Below are 20,235 nucleotides of genomic sequence, written 5' to 3' on the forward strand. Positions count from 1 at the left end.
GGGTCCCTGCCCGTCTGAAAACTCCGCGCCGCGGCGGTGGAGGCGGCGGCGGCGGCGGCAGCGGCGGCGGCGGCGGAGGAGGAGCAGCGGCGAGCCGAGGCGGCAGCGGCGGCGGCGGCGGCCCGAGCGGGAGCCCAAGCGGCAGCCGGCGGCCGCGGGAGCCGCGGGGAGCCCGGGGGCGGCCCGGAGCGCGCCGGGGTCCCCGCGCCCCGCTCGCCCGCCGCGCTCTGAAGATGGTGGCGGCGCCGTGCGCCCGGAGGCTGGCCCGGCGCTCGCACTCGGCGCTGCTCGCGGCGCTCACGGTGCTGCTGCTGCAGACGCTGGTCGTGTGGAATTTCAGCAGCCTCGACTCCGGGGCCGGGGAGCGCCGCGGGGGCGCAGCGGCCGGCGGCGGGGAGCAGCCGCCCCCGGCCCCGGCCCCGCACCGGGAGCGCCGGGACCTGCCCGCCGAGCCAGCTGCAGCCCGAGGAGGAGGAGGAGGAGGACGGGGGCCCCCGGCGCGGGCGCGGGGAGGCGGCCCCGGAGAACCCCGGGCACAGCAGCCGGCCAGCCGGGGGGCACTGCCCGCCCGGGCTCTGGTAAGATGCCCTTTTGGCTCGCGCCCGGCAGGGAGGGAGGGAGGGAAGGAGGAAAGCAGCCTGACCCCACGCCCCCCCAGCCCTTGAACCTGGTCATCAGACTGGGACTCCGCCAGCCTGCCGACTCCACATCGCCTCTTTCCCCGGGAAGCCGGGTGGGGTCCCTGCCGAGGCTCAGGGGTCGTGGGCTGCCCCATCCAGAGTCTGAGCACGGTCCCCTTGGGGTCTGGGGGAAGTTATCTCCAGTGGGGGCGCTTTGGGGGTTACCGGAGTCCAGCTGGGCTCCTGTTCCCCATTGCTCTTTCTGGGGACCCCAGTTGACTTGCTCCCAGCGTGTGAGTCTCCGTGCCTCGCTCGCTCCCTGCCTGAGTGAGTGGATCGTGCCGGGTCCTCAGCCGCTGTTCCTGGGCGTTTGTCGCAGCAGCATCTCTCTGCTCTTTGCCGAGCTGGGTGCAGACAGATGAGCCCTCTGTTCGTCCTGGCCTGCGGTGAGGGATGGGCTGGGCGTCCGGAGTCCTCGTCCGTGCCCCTGAATCAATACTCAGTCCGCGGTGTCTGGTCTGACTTTGGGTCTCCTGTTTCTCCTCTCTGGACGTTTGAGCCTCCCGTATTCACCTTCTCTGTCTCTAACCTTGCCGTCTCCAGTGCCCTCTCTGACTTTATCTCCTCCCCATCTCCAGTTTCAGGCGATGGCTCCTTCTTCTAGCTGGTTGTCTCTCTGTCTTGTTGCAGCCAGTTCGAGTCACCAGCTGTGTTTCCGACCACACCGTCAGGCTTCTAGTCTGTGGGATTTCTTTGCCCTCCGTGGGTGTGAACAGTCAGGGCTCTGAAACCGTTTCTTCCGCAGGTCTGGGGCCATCTGGGTGGCTGGGTGGGGGACTGACTTGTCTGCCTACCCTGTCCCCAACTTCTCCAGGGGTACCTTTCCCACCACCTTCTCTGGGCTGCCTTGCCCAGCCTGCTGAGCTAGGAGCACGTGGGGTAGGAGGTCGGAGTCCCCAGTTCAGAGCCAAGGTCTCAGCTCCCTGTGGGTGTGAGTTCTGCCTTAGGGCATAACCAGTGTGTGGTGTGTCTGTTTCTTCATCACACCACTTGCCTGCTAGGATTCGCCTAGCCGCTGAAGGATATTAGACCCCAGGGGGGTGATTTCCGGATCCTGAGGACCAAATGCATATCTCTATCATTTTTCACTTTGGGAGTCCTCACTGTAGACTGCCTTCGTACACAGTGTGATGCTTTCTGAGCTGCTAAACTTCTTCAGAGTCCGTGCGACCCTCTCTGCCGGAGTGCAGCTCTTCATGCCTGCGAGCTGAGCCAGCCCCAAGACATGATGTGATGGCATTTCACGTTGCTGTGTGGGTAGTAGGGAGAAGTCTTTCCCTCATTTGCGGGGAGGAGAGTGGCGTGAGCTTCCTGGTGGAGAACCAGAACACTCCTCCTGTCCAGCGATCTCTGCTTTACAGGGAGGGGTCCTCTGAGACACTACCTTTGAACTCCTGGAGTTGACAGTGATGGGTTCCGGCAGAAATGCAATTAGAAGTTCTTTCTGCATCCAGAGCCCAGGAGGTGGGATGGGAGGGTTGTGGGGTGTGCCCTGCTGGTCCAGTGTAGGAGTGTGTAGGGTAGACATGGTGGGGGACGCACGGGGTTTACCGCATCCTTTGTGTCTGGGGTTCAGAGTGGGTTCAGGAGGTACCTTTAGGCTGCACGTTGCACCTGTTGAAATAAATGAAGAGAAGGAAGGAGGCAGGACTGGCCGATTTCTTCATAGGTCCCTGGTATTGTAAGCATCCATCCCCAGCGCCTCTCTGTGTGCCCAGCTCAGCCTCTGAGAGATTTGCAGTTGTGGAGGTAGGTGGAAACACACCATTTTTCTTCTTACTTCCTTTTGGAATTTCAGTTCCAGCAGCGGAGTAGCTTTGCTTTTCTGAAACTCTGCTTCCAGCTGCAAGTTCAGTTACTCTCCCCAAACCTACATGTCCTATGTCTCAATTTCTTTACCTTCCAAGATAGACATTTATGTGTTTGGTTTTTTTCTCTTAGTTCTCTTCCTGGTAGCTGTCTACCATGCTGTTGATTATTGTCGCTCAGGGATTTGTATTTTATTTTATTTTATTTGCTTGTCTCTCTCCTTTCTTTCCTCTCCCCCCACACCTACTCCATGGCCTGCTAAATCCTGAAATCACCGTACAGACAAGCTGGCTGGAGTCCGGGGTCTGCCTACTCTGGCTGTGCCCACCCAGTTCCTGCCCTTCCATGGAGCTCCAGGAGACCAGAAGGGGGCAGGCTGTTCCCAAAGTCCTGGAGCTTGGGTTGCAGGCAAGGAGAGGACCAGACCTTTTTGCAAGCAATAGAGGCTCTTGCAATGTGCAGTTTGTTTCCAAACCCTGCCGGAGCTGCCAGTATGATGCTTTGGAGAGAAATTCAGGAGTGGGACATTTAAAGACACAAATCTCCGTGATTTTCCAGATGGCGCTTGTAGAGAGCTGGTTAGACACGTGCGTAAGAGAAGATGCTTTAGTCCAGTGCTCTGTTGCAGGCGGGGATGGGGTGGGGTGGACAGTCTTGACTCTTGCACATAGAGGGAACCTGTGTCCTGGGTTGCTGGTGGGTGTTTTGCAGAGTGTGTCAGTCAGGCGTTGTGTATAGAGCATTTTCGAAGGCAGATCTTCCTGCCTCCTGATGCCCACGGTCTCAGAGCATTTGTCCTTTTTATGTTTGGGGAGCTGCGCTTCGGTGGAAGGCCCTGATTGTATTTTTGGTGCACTTAAGAAGCCAAGAGGAAACACCCCGTTTCTCAAGTAGTCAGAGTCAGGGGGCATGTCCATAAAAGATTTGCAAGCTCACCTTTTCCTCTCAGCCTCTTTCAAAGCTCTTAAATATTAGAATTACTGGGTGGATTGCAACTGTTCTGTGGCCGTGACACTGATTCCTTCACTGGGTCTCCAGTAAGCTGTGGATTTTACTGTCATCTTAGAATTTAAGAAACAGACGGGCTCCCTAATAAAGGGAGGAAAAATATTGGGAAAGCTGTCACAAGGATCAGCCTACAGGTTCTGAATAGATTTTGGAGCAAATGAAAGAGAGCTGTGTGTGTTCATGTAATGAATGTTTATTTTCTTTCCCTCAGTGACTCTCCTCTTGAAGTCCCCACAGTTATTGCTTGTTTTCTTAGATAAACTGTTAGTCAGTTTGATTTAAGAAATCTAATTTTTTATTACCCTTCCTACCCCCCAACCCCCGCCCCACAGAAATACACAAAGTAGAATGGGGTTTCTGTATTATCCCACCGCTTTGTAATGTTGATTTTTCGGCAGAAATTCCTCATACTTCACATTACTCAGATAACTTGGGACTTTTTTAAACATCAGTGGTGACTTTGAAAGATTGGTTCACTGGCTTTACATCACCTCTGCTTCTAACAGCCTTGGAGGCATAGCGTTTCTTTCTATCCAAATGTTTTGAGACCACAGAAAACAGGGTGTTTTATTGATGGTTCATTTTTTTTTCACACTTTCAATGGAGTTTTATTTTGTTTGAGTGACACATTACACTTTGTATACAGAAATATGCATAATTGAACAATATTTATCTTACTGCAAATGTTGCCATCTGTTTAAATCATATACTGGAAAATGTTAAAATAGATAAATAAAAGTAGAAGTTAGATGCATAGGTATAGATATGTTTGTAATATAAATTCTAATATATCTATTCACTTTCCTTCTAGTTTTCTCACACTTTAGACATTCTCTTTAATTTATTAATTCATTTTTGAAAAATCTTCCAGAAGGTTAGGTGGTCAAATGCTTGCTAATTTTCAGCTAGGAAGCCAGCCGTGGCATAAGTTCTTATTTACTGGTGACTGTTCAATTTTGATTCATGGTTTTATAAAAAGAGTAAATTTGGTGGCAGAGATTTGACATCATTGCGTCATTGTGTATGTGTGTGTATCCCCAGAAAGAAAGCAAACATATCCTTAGGGATGTCTTTGAAATAAGAGCCTGTCCCCCTCTCCAGTTTGTTTCAAAACCCTGCCTTGGCTGCCGGGATGATGTTTTGGAGGCAGATTCAGGATAAGGTCATAAATCTATCTATATTAGTGTTTCAGTACAGAAGAACTAACACACACAGTCGTTGGACTGCACAGTTGAGGTTGAGGGTCTCTCTCTTTTGGCCAGGGCTGCTCTAAGAGTTGTCACTTATGATATCTCTCTTTCCCTTTCCTTTGTATTTCCCCATTTCTATCCCCCTAGATCCCCATCTACCAGAAACAACGAGAAAATGCCTTGGGGAAAATAAAAAATAGGTAAAAACCAAACTCGATCTTAACAAAACCTACATTCTAAGGAAAGGGTGTGGTAATAGGAGAAAAAGTCCCAAGAAGTGTGTGCCAGGCCCCAGCACAAATGAAAGAGGCCTCTGTTCGGTACCCTCAGGTCTGACATCCCTGGGTTCCCCTCCCAGCTCGGCCCTTTCTTGCGTCCCTGGCCTTGGGCAAGTCACTGTCATTTTGCTTCTCTGTAAATCTGAGCTACCTCATAGGACTGAATGAGGACGGAAAATAGCAATACATATGAACTGATGTGGGCCTGGTTGCTAATCAGGGCTCAAAAGTGAGCTGTTGTTCTCAAAAGGAAATTCTTGGTATGTTTGAAAATAAGCAGTTTCTTCCAGTTATTCATTTTCCCACACAGTGTAGAGTGTGAGTAAACCCAAGGCAGTAGAATGAATATAGCACTTTCTGTGTGATCAGGAGGGGATATGGTAGAAGAAGAAATACTGACATTTATTGAGTGCCTGCTGTATGCCAGGCATCATTTGGGTGTTTTGCATACGTTAGGTCATTAAATGCTCATGCCACCCCCGCCAAAAAAAAACCCCACAAAAGCTTTCCAGGAAGGAAGATGGTATTACACAACTGATATAAAGTTAAAACTGTGGACACCCAGCTAGAAAACGCTAGTCTTATGATTGCTTGTTATGTGGCAGGAATAATGGAGGGACTTGTAAATATTACCTGTCTTATTGAATTCTCCCAACTTTGTGGGATAGGACTGTTGCTGTCCCCAGGAGGAAACTGAGGCTCAAGGAAGTGAAGCTGCTTACTCATGAAGTTCGCAGAGCTGGGGGGTAGCAGAACTGAGATGCAAACCCAGGCCTGCCCCTTTCCAAGTGATGGCACCTGTTTGAGCTGCTTTTCTTCTGCGTGGTTTCTTGATAAGCCCCACATGCAACTATGTCATTCCCAAAAATCTTTTTTTTTTTTTTTTTTGGGACAGAGTCTTACTCTGTTACCCAGACTGGAGTGCAGTGGTGCAATCTCTGCTCACTGCAACCTCTGCTCCCAGGTTCAAGCAATTCTTGTGCCTCAGCCTCTGGAGTAGCTGGGTCTACAGGCACATGCCACTACACCTGGCTAATTTTTGCATTTTAGTAGAGATAGGGTTTCACCGTCTTGGCCAGGCTGCTCTGGAACTGCTGACCTCAAGTGATCCACCTGCCTCGACCTCCCAAAGTGCTGGGATTACAGGCCTGAGCCACTGTGCCTGGCCCCCAAAATCTTTATTCTACTTTTCTCACTTCTTATTGCAGATTCCTCAGAAGGTACCGACCCTAGAAAAGAAGCAGACATGCAATTTACATTGAATCAGACATCTAACTCATGATGCAAATACAAGGGTAGTAATAATGATAATGTCTGCATAGCAGTTATGATGTGTTAGGTGGTTTTAAAAATGGATGCATAATAGTTTTAAATATTTCGGGGGTCGATGTGATATTTTGATATGTTCATATAATGTGTAATGATGAACTCAAAGTAATTGGGTTATACATTACCTCCAACATTTATCTTTACTTTTTGCCAGAGACACTGAAATTCTTCTCTTTTAGCTATTTTTTTTTTTTTTTTGAGATAGAGTTTTGCTCCTGTCACCCAGGCTGCAGTACAGTGGCGCGATCTCAGCTCACCGCAACCTCTGCCTCCCAGGTTCAAGCAATTCTTCTGCCTCAGCCTCCTGAGTAGCTGAGATTACAGGCACCTGCCGCCACACCTGGCTAATTTTCTTTGTATTTTTAGTAGAGAAGGGTTTTGCCATGTTGCCAAGGCTGGTCTTGAGCTCCTGACCTCAGGTGATCCGCCCACCTTGGCCTCCCAAAGTGCTGGGATCACAGGCGTGAGCCACCGCACCAAGATTACAGGTGTGAGCCACTGTGCCCAGATTACAAGCATGAGCCACCGTGCTCGGCTCTTTTGAAATATACGATAGATTATTGTTAACGGTAATTACCTTACTGGACTACCAAACACTAGAGCTTGTTCCTTCTGTCTAACTGGATTTTTATACCTGCTAATCAACCTCTTCCTCCCCACTCCCCTCAGTCCCCCAATCACCTGTCTACTCTCCATCTTCTTGTCATCTGCATATTTAGCTCCCATGTAGGAGTGAGAATGTGTGATATTTGTCTCTAAGTGCCTGGCTTATTTCAGTTAATACAATGGCCTCTGGTTTATTCATGTTGCTGCAAATGACAGGATTTCACTTTTTAATGGCTGACTAATATTCCATTGTGTGTCTGTACCACATTTTCTTTATCCATTCATCCATTGATGGGCACTTACTGATTCTGCATCTTGGCTGTTGCGAAGAACGTTGCAGTAAACACAGAGTGCAGATAGCTCTTCCATGTACTGATTTCCTTTCCTTTGGATAATTAATTCCTTTCCTGTGTAGACAAAGTAGTGGGATTGCCAGATCATATGGTAGTTCTATTTTTAGACTGTGAAGAACCTTTATACTCTTTTCCATAGTGTCTGTACTAGTTTACATTCCCACCAGTGATGTACGAGGGTTCCCTTTTCTCATGTCCTCACCAGCATCTGTTATTTTTTGTCTTCTTGATAAAAGCCATTTCAACTGGGGTGAGATGCTATCTCATTGTGCTTTTGAGTCACAGTTCCCTGGTGATGAGGGATGCTGTGCATTTTTATATATCCATTGGCCATTTGTATGTCTTCTTTTGAGAAATAGCTATTCAGCTCTTCTGTCCATTTAAAAAATTGGATTACTTGTATTTTGCTGTTGAGTTGTTTGAGTTCTTTATATATTTTGGTTATTAATCCCTTGTCAGATGGGTGGTTTGCAAATATTTTCTTCCATTCTGTAGATTGTTTAATTTGTTGATTGTTTACTTTGCTGTGCTGAAGCTTTGCAGCTTGATGAAATCCCATTTGTCTATTTTTGCTTTTGTTGTCTGTGGTCCTTACCCAAAAAAGTCCTTGCCTAAACCAAGGTCCTGAAGTGTTTCCCCAGTGTTTTTCTCTAGTTATCTCATAGTCTCAGGTCCTAGATTTAAGTCTTTAATCCGTTTTGATTTGGTTTTTGTATTTGGTGAGAGACGGGGGTCTAGTTTCATTCTGAACGTTATCCATAGGTTATGGTTATCCAGTTTTCCCAGCACCATCTGTTGAATAGACTTTCCTTTCCCCAGGGTCTGTTTTTGATGCCTTTGTCAAAAATGAGTTGATATGAAAGTGTGGATTTATTTCTGGGTTCTCTATTCTGTTTGCCAGGCACTGTTTTAAACCCTTTATGTGCATGAACCCATTTAATCCTGCAAGCTGTGTAATATTATATTTTCAACAGTCAAGAAATAAACTTGAAATTGGCTAGAGAAGGAAGTCTTGAATTCAGCTCTCTCTAACCAAGGGAGAAGGGGAGGAGGGGGCAAGAGGATATTTTGTGTAGGGTTCTTTGGTGAGGCAAAATGGCTTTTATTTCAACCACAACAGACTTCCTGCTGCTTCGTTCCTTCTGACTGCTCTGTGGTTGGCCCTCGGAGGACCCCACCACTTGTACCTGAGAGCCTGGGTCTGCAGGACACTGGAGAGAGAGAGCTATCTCGACGAACATGTGGTCCAGATCATCTTGTGGGCACTTCCTTCCGCCTGCAACAGAAACTACCCGTTTGCCCGCAGATACTCATCGGATGGTGCCTATGTGTTCTCTGGGTTAGATTGCCCCTCCCTTATTGGAAGCCAGAGGCATCATAAAGAAGATGGGTGTGGGGCAGGGTGTCACCTTAGGCTTGAACCTAGACACTGGCATTATTAGTGTTAGGGACTGCCAGCCCAGCACCCTGCCAGATGAGGAAGGGGTGGGACTCATTCTTGAGCTTTCAGTGTGTGGATGGGGTTGTCTCATTTTTCAGGGCCATCTAGGGGCAATGAATGTATTTGTCCTCTCCCAGGCCTGGTTTGTCCCAGCCAGGTGACTAACTGCTTATCTGGACTCTATTGCAGGCCAATGTGTCAGTGGATGCTAATGAGGTAATGTGGTAACAGGCGTTTGTTTCTCCTCCCAGGTCACACTTTGCCATAATTTTTGGCCCCAAGGTGCATGGTCTCAGTTTAAGATGAATGTGTAGGGCGGAGAGGTTGATGCAGAGGTTCCCTACTCAAGAGGGACAAATACTGCAGCTGTGGTGATGATGAGCTGGAGGAGGAGAACTTCTTTATTGAATGCACCAGACACTGTGGAAGGACTAAAAAGACATGGTTCATTGAATCCTTATAACATCTGGCAATTTATGAGCTATTATTTTCCTCTCTGTTTTACTGGTTGAAATAATAAAAACTAAGGCAATAAGTTGGATGAAAGTTAAGCAGGTGAGAAATGTCCAAACTAGGAATTCAAGCTGGGTGGTGTCTCCAAAGGCTGTGTTCTTAGTCTCTACCCAGTTCAGAGTCAGTAAGTTCATTGACTCTAGACCCTCATTCTCCCTTTCCTTCCATCCACTTATGCATGCATTTGTCCATCCGTCCATCCGTCCATCCATCCATCCATCCATCCATCCATCCATTCTATCCATTCTATCCATCTATCCAGTTAGCCATCCATCCAGCCATCCATCAGTCCATTCATGTACTTATCTGTCTGACCATCCATCCATCCATCCATCCATCCATCCATCCATAGGTCCATTCATCCATCCATCTAACCATCCATTTACGCATCTATTCATTCACCCACCTACCACTCATCTACCCATCCACCCATCCTCAACCCCTGCAGTTAGTAGGTACCAGTCCCTGTGTCTAGCACCGGAACTTCCTTGGTGAACAGGACAAATGTGCCTCATGCCCTCCAGGAGGACCAGTCAAGCAGGCAAGAGTTAGAGCCCATGCTGATAAGTGGCCGATCTCTACGGAGAACACTCTCACATCCCAGCCTGGTTCATTGCCTATGGCGACCTCTTGAACACACAAGGGAAGTGTCCTCTGGGAAGGTCAGGGCAAGGAGTAAGAAGTATGATTCAGGGCCCTGGAAGCCCCGAGGTCTCTGCCATCCCAGAACTGTCCACAAGGCCTGGGCTGCTCCACTCATGGGGCTCAAATCTTTCGCAGCTGAAGAAACAACTCTAGAAGTGATCCAGGGGAGCAGATGGCCAGATGCTGTGGGGCCTTAGAGGCAGGTTGTGTGATGTTGAGGAAGAAGACGGTGCTCTGACGTCATCTGTGATATGGCACTTTGCCTTTCTGGGGCTGCTTGTCTGAAGTCTCCTTGTCTGAAGCACAAAGGCCATGTAGGCACTTACCTGGCAGGGCTTGGTGATGAGGCAGCCGCCTCTCTGGGTCATAGTCAGTGCTCTGCTCTGCCCCCTGATGCAGCCATATCATAGGAGATGTTTGCTAGAGCCAGGGGGACTTTCAAATCTGTGGCCCATGGGTGGGTTTGATTTTGCCCACATGGTGTGTTAGAATAAATAGGCACTGGAATTTAAAGATTAGGATATGCTGGCCAGACGCGGTGGCTCATGCCTCTAATCTCAGCACTTTGGGAGGCCGAGGCGGATGGATCATGATGTCAGGAATACAAGACCAGCCTGGTCAAGATGGTGAAAGCCCATCTCTAAAAAAAAAAAAAAAATACAAAAAAATTAGCTTGGCTGGTGGCAGATGCCTGTAATCCCAGCTACCTGAGAGGCTGAGGCAGAGAATTGCTTGATCCTGGGAGGCAGAGGTTGCAGCAAGCCGAGATTGCGCCACTGCGCTCCAGCCTGGGCTACAGAGTGTGACTGTCTCAAAAAAAAAAAAAAAAAAGGATTAGGTTATGCCATGAGACAGTGTAGATTTTTGGAATTCTTTTAAAAGTCAGAAGATCTAGCAATGCAGGGTCCACGTGTGCTTGCTTGGTCTTAAACTGTTGTTAAACAGCCAAGCTGAGGAATGGTGACACTGCAGACCCAGTGGGTCCCCGAGTCCCCCCAAGATCTCTCCTGTCACCTGTGCCACCTGGCTGGCTCCTCTTGGCTGTTGAGTTTGCAGCCCATTTGGAAGCCCTCTTGTGTTCACTATGAAGACATAAAAATAAATATCTGTGGTCACTGTATCCCCATGTGGCTTATTCACTGCACTTAATTGCCTCTGACTGCCTGTGCCTTGCCCTAGGCATGATGGAGTCCTCCCCTGCCCCCCACTGGTCATGGAGACCCAGAATATGCAAATTCTTATAAGTACGAGGCCATCCTGAAGGCAAACACCCTCCACAGAAATAGAATCATGCGTTCTGCAATTTGATAAACCTGTTTCCCCTCTGCGGGGAGTGTGAGTGATGGGCTCCTTTGAGTCACCTGCCCCTCGCTCTGTGTTCCCTGTGACCTTGTCCCCCAGTAACACACACTGGGAAGTTGGGAGTATTTAGAGACAAGGGGGAGGTGAAAAGTAGAACATTCCTGAGTACCTTGGCTTGGTCCCAATGCTGTCAGGGACGGACCGTGACTTTCATCTCTGTGTCTTTTTGGCGCTTCATCAGATGATGCTAATAAGCCTGCCTCCCTCCCCGAGTTGTGAGGATTAAATTTGATAAACAGATGAGAAAGTGCTTTGAAGCTCAGAAAGCCCCATGTGAATGTAAGACGGGGCTCATGTCTTCAAGCTGCAGAATGTGGGAGTGTTCAGATGGGGTTTTCTGTGTTCCTTCCTTACAGTGTTTTGTAACTCATAGGGGACAGGGAGAGAGTGAATGAGTGAAATCCACTGGAAATTTACCACCTACTCATCTGTTCATTCATCAGATGTTGTTTGAGGGTCTACTGTATACCAGGCCTTATGCAAAGCAGGTGGAAAGATGAATGTGACCCTTCTCACATGCTCTTTATGGTTTGGGGGCAGGATGACCCCCCAATAAAAACAAACAAGAACACGTCAAAAAAATCAAATTGTTACAAGTGCAGTGAAGGAAATGGTTAGAGAGCTGAACGAAAAGAAGGGACTGTGGATAAGCATTTGTTTTGGATGGGGTGGATTTATTTTACTTATTTGAGGGTAAGGATTTATTTTGGATCATGCCTTTTGCCACTGTAGTTCCAAACGAGCCCCAGGAATCCAAAATATGGTATAGACACCAGTCATGATGCACCAGTGGTTGGAGGTGCTACAGGGGCAGATATTCTCCAATAGCTTTTTATAAAGAGTTGGTATTCATATCTGCATAACATTTATTCACTTCTTAAATTTATTTATTGTGACAGGGACTCCCTGCGTCACCTGGCTAGAATGCAGTGGTGTGATCTCAGCTCACTGCAACCTTGACCTCACAGGCTCAAGCAATCCTTCCACCTTAGCCCCCTGAGTAGGTGGGACTACAGGTGCCTATCACCACGCCCAGCTAATTTTTGTATTTTTTGAAGAGATAGGGTTTTGCTATGTTGCCCAGGCTGGTCTGCAACTCCTGGGATCAAGTGATCCTCCCACCTCAGCCTCCCAAAGTGCTGGGATTACAGGCATAGCCACCACTCCTGGCCCACTTCTTAAATATCGCCTATGTTCTTTTAGCTGCTTTTCCCCCAACAAAACCATGTGATATAAGCATTACTCGAAATGTACAACTTGATGAATTTCTACACACCGAACACATCTGAGTATCTTAGACCAGGAATCGTAGTGCTGACACCATCCCGGATGCACCTCTCTTCTGCCTCTTGGGTGACTATTGAAATTGTTAATAGCTGTATATTTCTTTAAATGTATGTTATGAAATATACAGAAATATAACCAGCCAATCAAGACAGCAGCTTCAAGGCTCTTATTGTTGAACATGCAGGTAAAGTGACATTTAAGGAAAAAGAAGTTGGTTACCAAAATGAAAACGCATAAGCAAACCCTAACTGGATTTCATATCCTGATTGCAACTTGGTTGGTTAATGATGATGAAGGAAGTGCTGAGATGGCCAAGGTTTGGTCAATGTCGGCTTAACCTGTTTGAAGAGTCTTTGCTCCTCTGGTAAACAGCTGTACTGTTTTGTTCTGAAATTCAAGTGGATTGAGGTTAGATGTTAGGAGGAGCTGTGCTCTGGGTCCATTGGAAAGGAAGTCCCCATCAGAGGCCCTCTCTGATGTCTGCCTTCCTCCCATAGTTCTGGAAGTAACGGCCGCAGAGGCTCCTGGTGCCTGCCTTCTGTGACTGAGGTCTGGACGTTTCATGCGCATCTTGTGGATTCACTGTGCGTTCACTTCACATCGAGTACTCTAGTCCCCCAAGTGTTGGACATGAAATTAGCATGATGAGTGGGTCCCCAAATGGGCCAGTAATGACTACATTAACTTAACCCTGAACCAAGACTCTCCTATTCAGAACCAGGGTAACAGAACCGCAGTACGACGTTAGCAGCAATTCCAAAGGGCAGCGGGGACAACTAACCGTTTCATAATGAGCGAGGGGAGAAGCACTAAAAGCCGGGAGCCCAAGGACGGCATGATAATTTTGCAGAGTCTCAACTCTCAACCAGACTCACGTTCATAAAATAAACAAATGTTTTTGGTAATGGAGAGCTAATGTATACATTATTTAAGGATAGTATTAAAACCAGATTAGATGGATCAAGTAATACAGCAGTTACCTCATTAAGCATCCTTTCTTTGGGGATGTGAGAAAGTTATTCTCTCTTTTTTTTCCTTGTGAAATGGGGCTTTATTAATTAGAGATGTAATGGGAAATCTTACTTTTTTTTTTCCTAGACTAGTGGCTGTTTTCTGTTTATTTTTTAATGGAGGACCATGCTTTGCAGATGTTCTCTTTGAAATAAAAGCCTATTCATTGTCTGTCTTTTGCACTTTCTTTTATCCCAGCTCAAAAGGGGCAGCTGTTTTGAAAGACACTGAGAACCCTGTTTGCTTGTCATCAAGTACTGCAGATGATTCCATTTTCGATGCAAAGGCTCTTATTGCCTGCTTTTTCTTGGCATCCTATTGAGGGATAGTTTTCAAATGGTTATGTCTGATTTCTCTTGTTTAGAAGGTGAGTTAAAGCCAGAGAGCAGGTAGAGATGTTAAGATAAACATCTCCTAAGGAAAGATATTTAGTGAAAGACTGGGTGGTTTGGAAATGGGTAGAGGTTAGGTTACTCATTCTTCTTAGGCCTAGAGGCTGACTGCTGTTTGGCTTTCTTTTAGGATTAAAGCAAACAAAAACTGCACAGCAGCAACTCGTGGAGGAAACTGACTGTTTATTGGAGCGAGCAGGTGGATGCAGCCTCCAACGAAAGTGGGTGCTAGAAAGCAGCGATGGGGAATACGTGAGCCAGAAGGAAACCTAGGACTTTGTGAGTCCGGTCTGGGCTCCGGGTAGACTAATGACAGCCTAGGGTCCTCTTTCCTCTTCCTCCTCCTTTCTTAGTTAAAGAAAAGGTAACTTTTAAAAACCAAAGCTTAAATTAGTAGCCAAAATCAATGATTTCCAATCCAAATCAAATTTGAAGTGCCTATTCAGAAATTAGAAATTGTGGTCTTCATTTGAGTAAGGGGGGATGTGACTGCCCCCTCTACGTGGGTCCCCCAGGTCTCTTTGCTTATCTGTGTTGCCTACAGGACGGCTGTTGGGATTTGAGTTTGCAACTCTCAGAATGATAATAATAGTAATAATAATAATAATAATTGCTATTACGAATTAGATGTCACTATGTGTCAGGCACCGTGCTGTCCTGAGCAGAATCTTCTAGATTATTATATTAATCATTACAACAGCCTTATGATGTGGCTGCTGATAGTATTCCCATCTACAGATGAGGAAACTGAGGCATAGAGCAGGTAGGGAATCACTCACAGTCACAGAGCAGACTTGGAATTTCAACTCAGCCAGCGTGACTCAGAAGCCTGTGTGTCAAAGGCTATGTATGTGCCGCACAGAAAGATGTCACCAAGCAACTCCTATTAGGTGTTCCAGAAAGTTGATACTGTTGCTGGGTGAGGTGACACATGCCTGTAATCCCAGCACTTTGGGAGGCCTAGATGTGAGGATCGCTGAAGCCCAGGAGTTCAAGAACAGCCTGGGCAACATAGTGAGACCTTGTCTCTACCAAAATATAAAACAGGCCGGGCGCAGTGGTTCATGCCTGTAATCCCAGCACTTTGGGAGGCCGAGCTGGTGGATCAAGAGACCAGCCTGGCCAACATGGCGAAACCCCGTCTCTACTAAAAATACAAAAATTAGCCAGGCGTGGTGGCAGGCGCCTGTAATCCCAGCTACTTGGGAAGCTGAGGCAGGAGAATCACTTGAACTCAGGAGGTGGAGGTTGCAGTGAGCTGAGATTGTGCCACTGCACTCCAGCCTGGGCAACAAGAGCAAGACTCCATCCCAAAATAAACAAATAAGTAAATAATAAAAATAAAACAATCACCTGGGCATGGTAGCATGTCTGTAGTTCTAGCTACTTGGGAGGCTGAGGTGGGAGGATCACTTGACCCTGGGATGTTGAGGCTGCAGTGAGCCGTGATTGCACCACTGCATTCCAGCCTGGGTGACCAAGAAGATCCTGTCTCAAAAAAAAAAAAAAAAAGGTTTGTGCTGTTTGTCCACTGCATGGATGGAACCACTGAACCATTGAGACCTAGCAGTGAGTGAATTGAATTGCCCAAGGTCAAATCATTATGTAAAATGCACAGAGTGACTTACTGCCTGGAAAAAGAGGTCGAGTGTGGGCAGTGGCACGCACCTGTAATCCCAGCTACTTGGAGGCTGAGGTGGGAGAATTGCTTGAACCTGGGAGGTGGAGGTTGCAGTGAGCTGAGATCACGCCACTGCACTCCAGCCTGAGTGACAGAGCGAGACTCCGTCTCAAAAAAAAAAAAAAACAACAAAACGAGGCGAGTGTGGAACTGACTGTGGACGTGGGTATCTATGAAGCTGGAAATCTGGCTCTGGTAGAGGTACCCTCACCCTGATTCCTACCCTCTGTGTGCACAGAGCGGAGCTGGGGCGACGGTCTCCACCTTCCATCCGTAGTCGCAGCAGAGAGGTAGCACCTAATGCGTAATATTTTGATAAGTTGCTGATTTGTATTAAAATAATAATTACAGCAATAATTACAAGCACAGATTTCAGTGAGACTCAGCTGCTGACTGTGAGAAAAAATAATTAATTGCATATTCTCTGGAAATCAAATGGAAGCCAGACCTGGCCTTTTTCCTTTGTGAGAGTCCAGCGCAGGTTTTGCTGCAAGTTGAAGGCCACGTGTTTTGCCAGATGCTGTTTATGTTAATAGTATTGATGGCAGATTTCCATATGAGGAGTCGCTGGTAATTGGGTGAATATCATCTTTACACACAGATGCTGCAGAAAATGACCTGGTTGGATTCTGATGGTAGCACCATCCCTTAAACCATGAAACACACCCCACCCTGGAAGTAAACACAGTAATAGGGGAAAACAATTTAAATCTACCTTTTATTATTTATTTAGAGTTGAGGGTCTCACTGTGTTGCCTAGGCTGGTCTCAAACTTCTGACCTCAAGTGATCCACCTACCTAGGCCTCCCAGAGTGCTGGGATTACAGGTATGTGCTACCTTGCCTGGCCATTATTATGAAATATTCTTGAGTAGTCTAGCATTGGCTGGTACCTGGGCTTCATGAAGAAGTCAGAGATAATTTAATTTGATTGCTCTGGTTCTTTTTACACTTCTGCTGTTTTTGAAGCTGATTGAATTGTAAGCTACCTTATAAAAACTTGCTACACTTCTCTTAAAGTAGAACATGCATTAGAAATAATGCAGAAATCATGAATTAAACAGCTCAAGAGAGGGATCATACCCAACTAACCAGCAACTGAATTCAGAGCCCACTAGCCTCCTGGGATCCCTCCCATGTCTCATCTGACCCCACACCTCCAAGGGTGGGGTCTCTATCATGACTTCTAACCCCAACAGTTATTGTTGCCTCTTTTTAGAAATGGAATCATGCAGTCCATATTCTTTTGTGCCTGGTTTGTTCTGGTTAACATTGTATCTGGGAGTTTCATCTCTATCCGGGTTTGGCGAACCCCAGCTTGCAGGCCAAATCTGATCCTCTGCCTGTTTCCATATGGCCTGTGAGCTAAGGATGGATTTTATGTTTTTAAATAGTTGGGGGAGGGGGAAGATAATATTTTGTGACTCGTTAAAATGATATGAAATTCAAATTTGTGTCCACAAATTGACCAGGCATGGTAGCTCACGCCTGTAATCCCAGCACTTTGTGGGGCCGAGGTGAGTGGGTCAGGAGTTTTGAGACCAGCCTGGCCAACGTGGTGAAACCCCATCTCTACTAAAAGATACAAAACAAGTTAGCTGGGTATGGTGATGCATGCCTGTAATCCGAGCTACTCGAGTAGCTGAGGCAGGAGAATCACTTGAACCTGGGAGGCAGAGATTGCACCCAGCCAAGATTGTGCCACTGTACTCCAGCCTGGGTGACAGAGTAAGACTCTGTCTCAAAAAAAAAAAAAAATTATGTCCATAAATAAAGCTTTATTGGAACACAGCCACGTCCATTTCATTTACATATCAGCTATGGCTGCTTTTTGTACTGTGACAGCACAATTGAGTAGTTGCAACAAAGACTGCGTGGCCCCAAAGCCTAAAATATTTACTATCTGGACCATTACCAAAAAGTTTGCTAACCCTCTATCTATATTGTTCCGTGGCACTGTAATTGTTCATTTGCATTGTTTATTTCATTGTGGAATATACCACAATTAACATATCCATTCTGTCTATGGGCATTTGGGAAGTTCTGTTTGGGGCCATTATAAATAGTGCTGCTGTGAACATTCTTGTGCATATCTTTCTGTAAACATATGCACACATTTCTGTTGAGTATATACCTAGGAGTGGAATTAATTTAACTAGTGTTTTTTTTTTAAACTAATTGACAATTATATTTTAATTTGGAAATCTTACCTTTCAGAGTAGGAAGTAAAGCTCGGTAATACTTTCAAATGCTGAAACTCAGTAACAAGGCTTATTTTCCTAATAAGTCTTGCAAAATTCAGAGATCGTAGAAACAATTTCTTAACTGTCGATTGTTCTTCCATTCTCAGTCCCTTCCAGGCTGTTGGGAACACGCCCGATGTCAACTGCTTTAGTTGCTTTCGGGAATGGTGCCATGATTTAATTTCTTATACCAAAGCCATATTGTCCACAGGGCTCTTATCTTTATTCAGCAAAATAGGTCTGGCAGAATTGGGCATCTTTTTCTAGATGTCACTTTCTGCTTTGATTGACTTCTGTTTATCTCTGGCTTTCTGGTTTTCTTGCAGGAAAGCAGATGAATATAGCCCTGTGTCCCCAATAAGATCTCTAGCCTGCAGTAGCATATGTCATTTTACATTGAATCCCTTTGGGGACCGCATACGCTGTACACGGCCACAGCATCGGAGCACAGAGACGTCCCCTGGAGGAGCTGCCTTGGTGTGCGTTGTCAGCATTGTTTAGAAACGCAGCATCCTGCGTCAGTTTCTGAATGCTGGTCACTTCCCATTTGCTGCTCCACTTTTTGGCACAAGCGCTAACAGGGTTGGGAGAATAATGTCAGGATTCCCTAGGATCCACCCGTCTTTGAGGTTTGCTTGGTACTGGCTGAAAAATGACTTAATACCCTTTCCAGGGCTTGTCAAAGAGTCCTGTCAGTTTCTTATCTAAGCCAACCCACTTTACCAGGAGTAAAGTCTTGGCTGTGCTGGGATCCTATCTTCTGATTCTATCTGGTGCAGTGAACACACTTCAGGAATGCCACAAGGGAAGACTGTCAGCCGCTGTTTTGGAATGAAATTTGAATTTAGTTCAGAAAGGATTCATGGACCTGAAACCCTTGGTCTCAGCTAAAATCTTTTCTGTCTGACTCAGAATCTGGAGGCCTCAGTTTTCGTCTTTAAAATAGGGCTGCAAAGCTGCAAGCCTATTGTGGTTATGATCCTTGGGTGTGGAATTCCCAGATATGAGAAACTTAACCCTTAAATTCTGGTATTTTGCCCCCTTTCCCTTTGGCTTAATGGTTTTCTCTACTTTGTCTGTTGGAATATTTATATTTACTTTTGAAGAGATAAGACTTTAGAATTGTAAGTATTCATTGAAACTCTTTACAGAGCTGTGTGTGTGTGTATTCTAGGGGAAGACTTTCTCTTTTTAAAGAGTTCTTTCTAGATGTTGTAACATGCCCTAATTACAACTGATAGTTAACTTGGTCTAAAAAGAAACCTAACAGATTTCGAAAGAAATCTTCCAGGCTTCCTTCATAAAACAATAAGATATATTGAAAATTAGCATCTAAAAGACATTCACATAGAAGTTTAAACAATCAAAACTGTTTTAAGTAATTCTTAGATCAACGAATAGATCACATTTGACATTTAATTTTACATATTGATTTGTAAAAATGAAAATACTTCATATCAAAACTTGAGATAAGGCTAAAACCATGCCTAGAGGAAAATGGGTAGTCTATTTTAAAAGCACTTTAGGTTTTGACATTAATATGACAGAGTAAAATAATTAAAAGTCTGTTAAAAACCTGATTGAGGCTGGGATGGTCTTGAACTCCTGGCCTCAAGCTACCCTCCTGCCTTGGCCTCCCAAAGTTGTGGGATTATAGGTGTGAGCCATGCTGCCAGGCCTGAGACCCTGTCTGCAACAACAACAAAAAAAGACAAAAGAAAAAAAAATCAAGAATAAAATGAAAGTAGGAAAGGGACATTAATAAAAATAAGGGCAGAAATTCGTGAAACAGAATGCAAACATGGTAGTATTAATCTATGAGATCCCTTAATGACCCAACCTTACAAAGTGCTAATTTTGTTTCTCTTAGGATTAGAATCTATGAATAGGCTGCAGGTTCCTCAATCCTCAGTGCTTGCTCAGTGCTTCTCTTGTAGCAACTCAGTAAGGAAGTCTGTCAGTAGCAGGAGGCGTCACTAGTTTCATGTCACTAGAATGGGCGGGTTAGGGGAAGTTATCACTTAGCCTGCCCACATCAAAGCAAAGGTACTTCACGTACCTTTTTCCTGCTTATCAATTTCCTCTCATTTTCAAGACTAGTTAAGAGTGGCAGGGTGTCTTGTTTGTAGAAGACCTTTAGTGTCCTGCAGGTTCCCAGTGAACTTTCCCCTGAGTTTTCATGTCTTCCTGTGTCTTGTAAAGCCAGGGTTCTCTTCGTTACTCAGTGCCCTGTTGGGGTGGGTTGTGCCTTGGGGAGCAGGTCCCTGGGGTGACAGGCAAGAGTCTTCTATCTCACTAGGCACAAGGATACTCCATAGCAGAAATGGGAAGGCTGACCTTGTTGGTTTGAAATTGACTTTGATGTCCTCCCAGCAATAGCCATTGATAAGCTACTATGTGTCACGTAC

At 46.1% G+C, this 20,235-nt stretch overlaps 1 protein-coding gene across 2 annotated transcripts in view; it reads left to right on the forward strand.

The window, feature by feature from the left end:
- The first annotated feature begins 233 nt into the window (after nt 1-233).
- XYLT1 (xylosyltransferase 1) overlaps nt 234-20,235 on the forward strand; it is a 375,146-nt gene continuing 355,144 nt past the window's right edge. Inside the window, exon 1 of one of the 2 annotated variants that reach the window (XM_064362527.1) lies at nt 234-578. In XM_064362527.1, coding sequence (XP_064218597.1) covers nt 234-578 — 345 coding nt within the window. Of the gene's footprint in view, nt 579-6,659; nt 14,126-20,235 lie in introns of those variants that run through there. The other variant, XM_064362528.1, reaches the window with a different exon arrangement.

Source organism: Aotus nancymaae, unplaced genomic scaffold (genome assembly GCF_030222135.1).
Source record: "Aotus nancymaae isolate 86718 unplaced genomic scaffold, 86718_ANA_hifiasm-v0.15.2.pri h1tg000049l, whole genome shotgun sequence".
NCBI lineage: Eukaryota > Metazoa > Chordata > Mammalia > Primates > Aotidae > Aotus > Aotus nancymaae.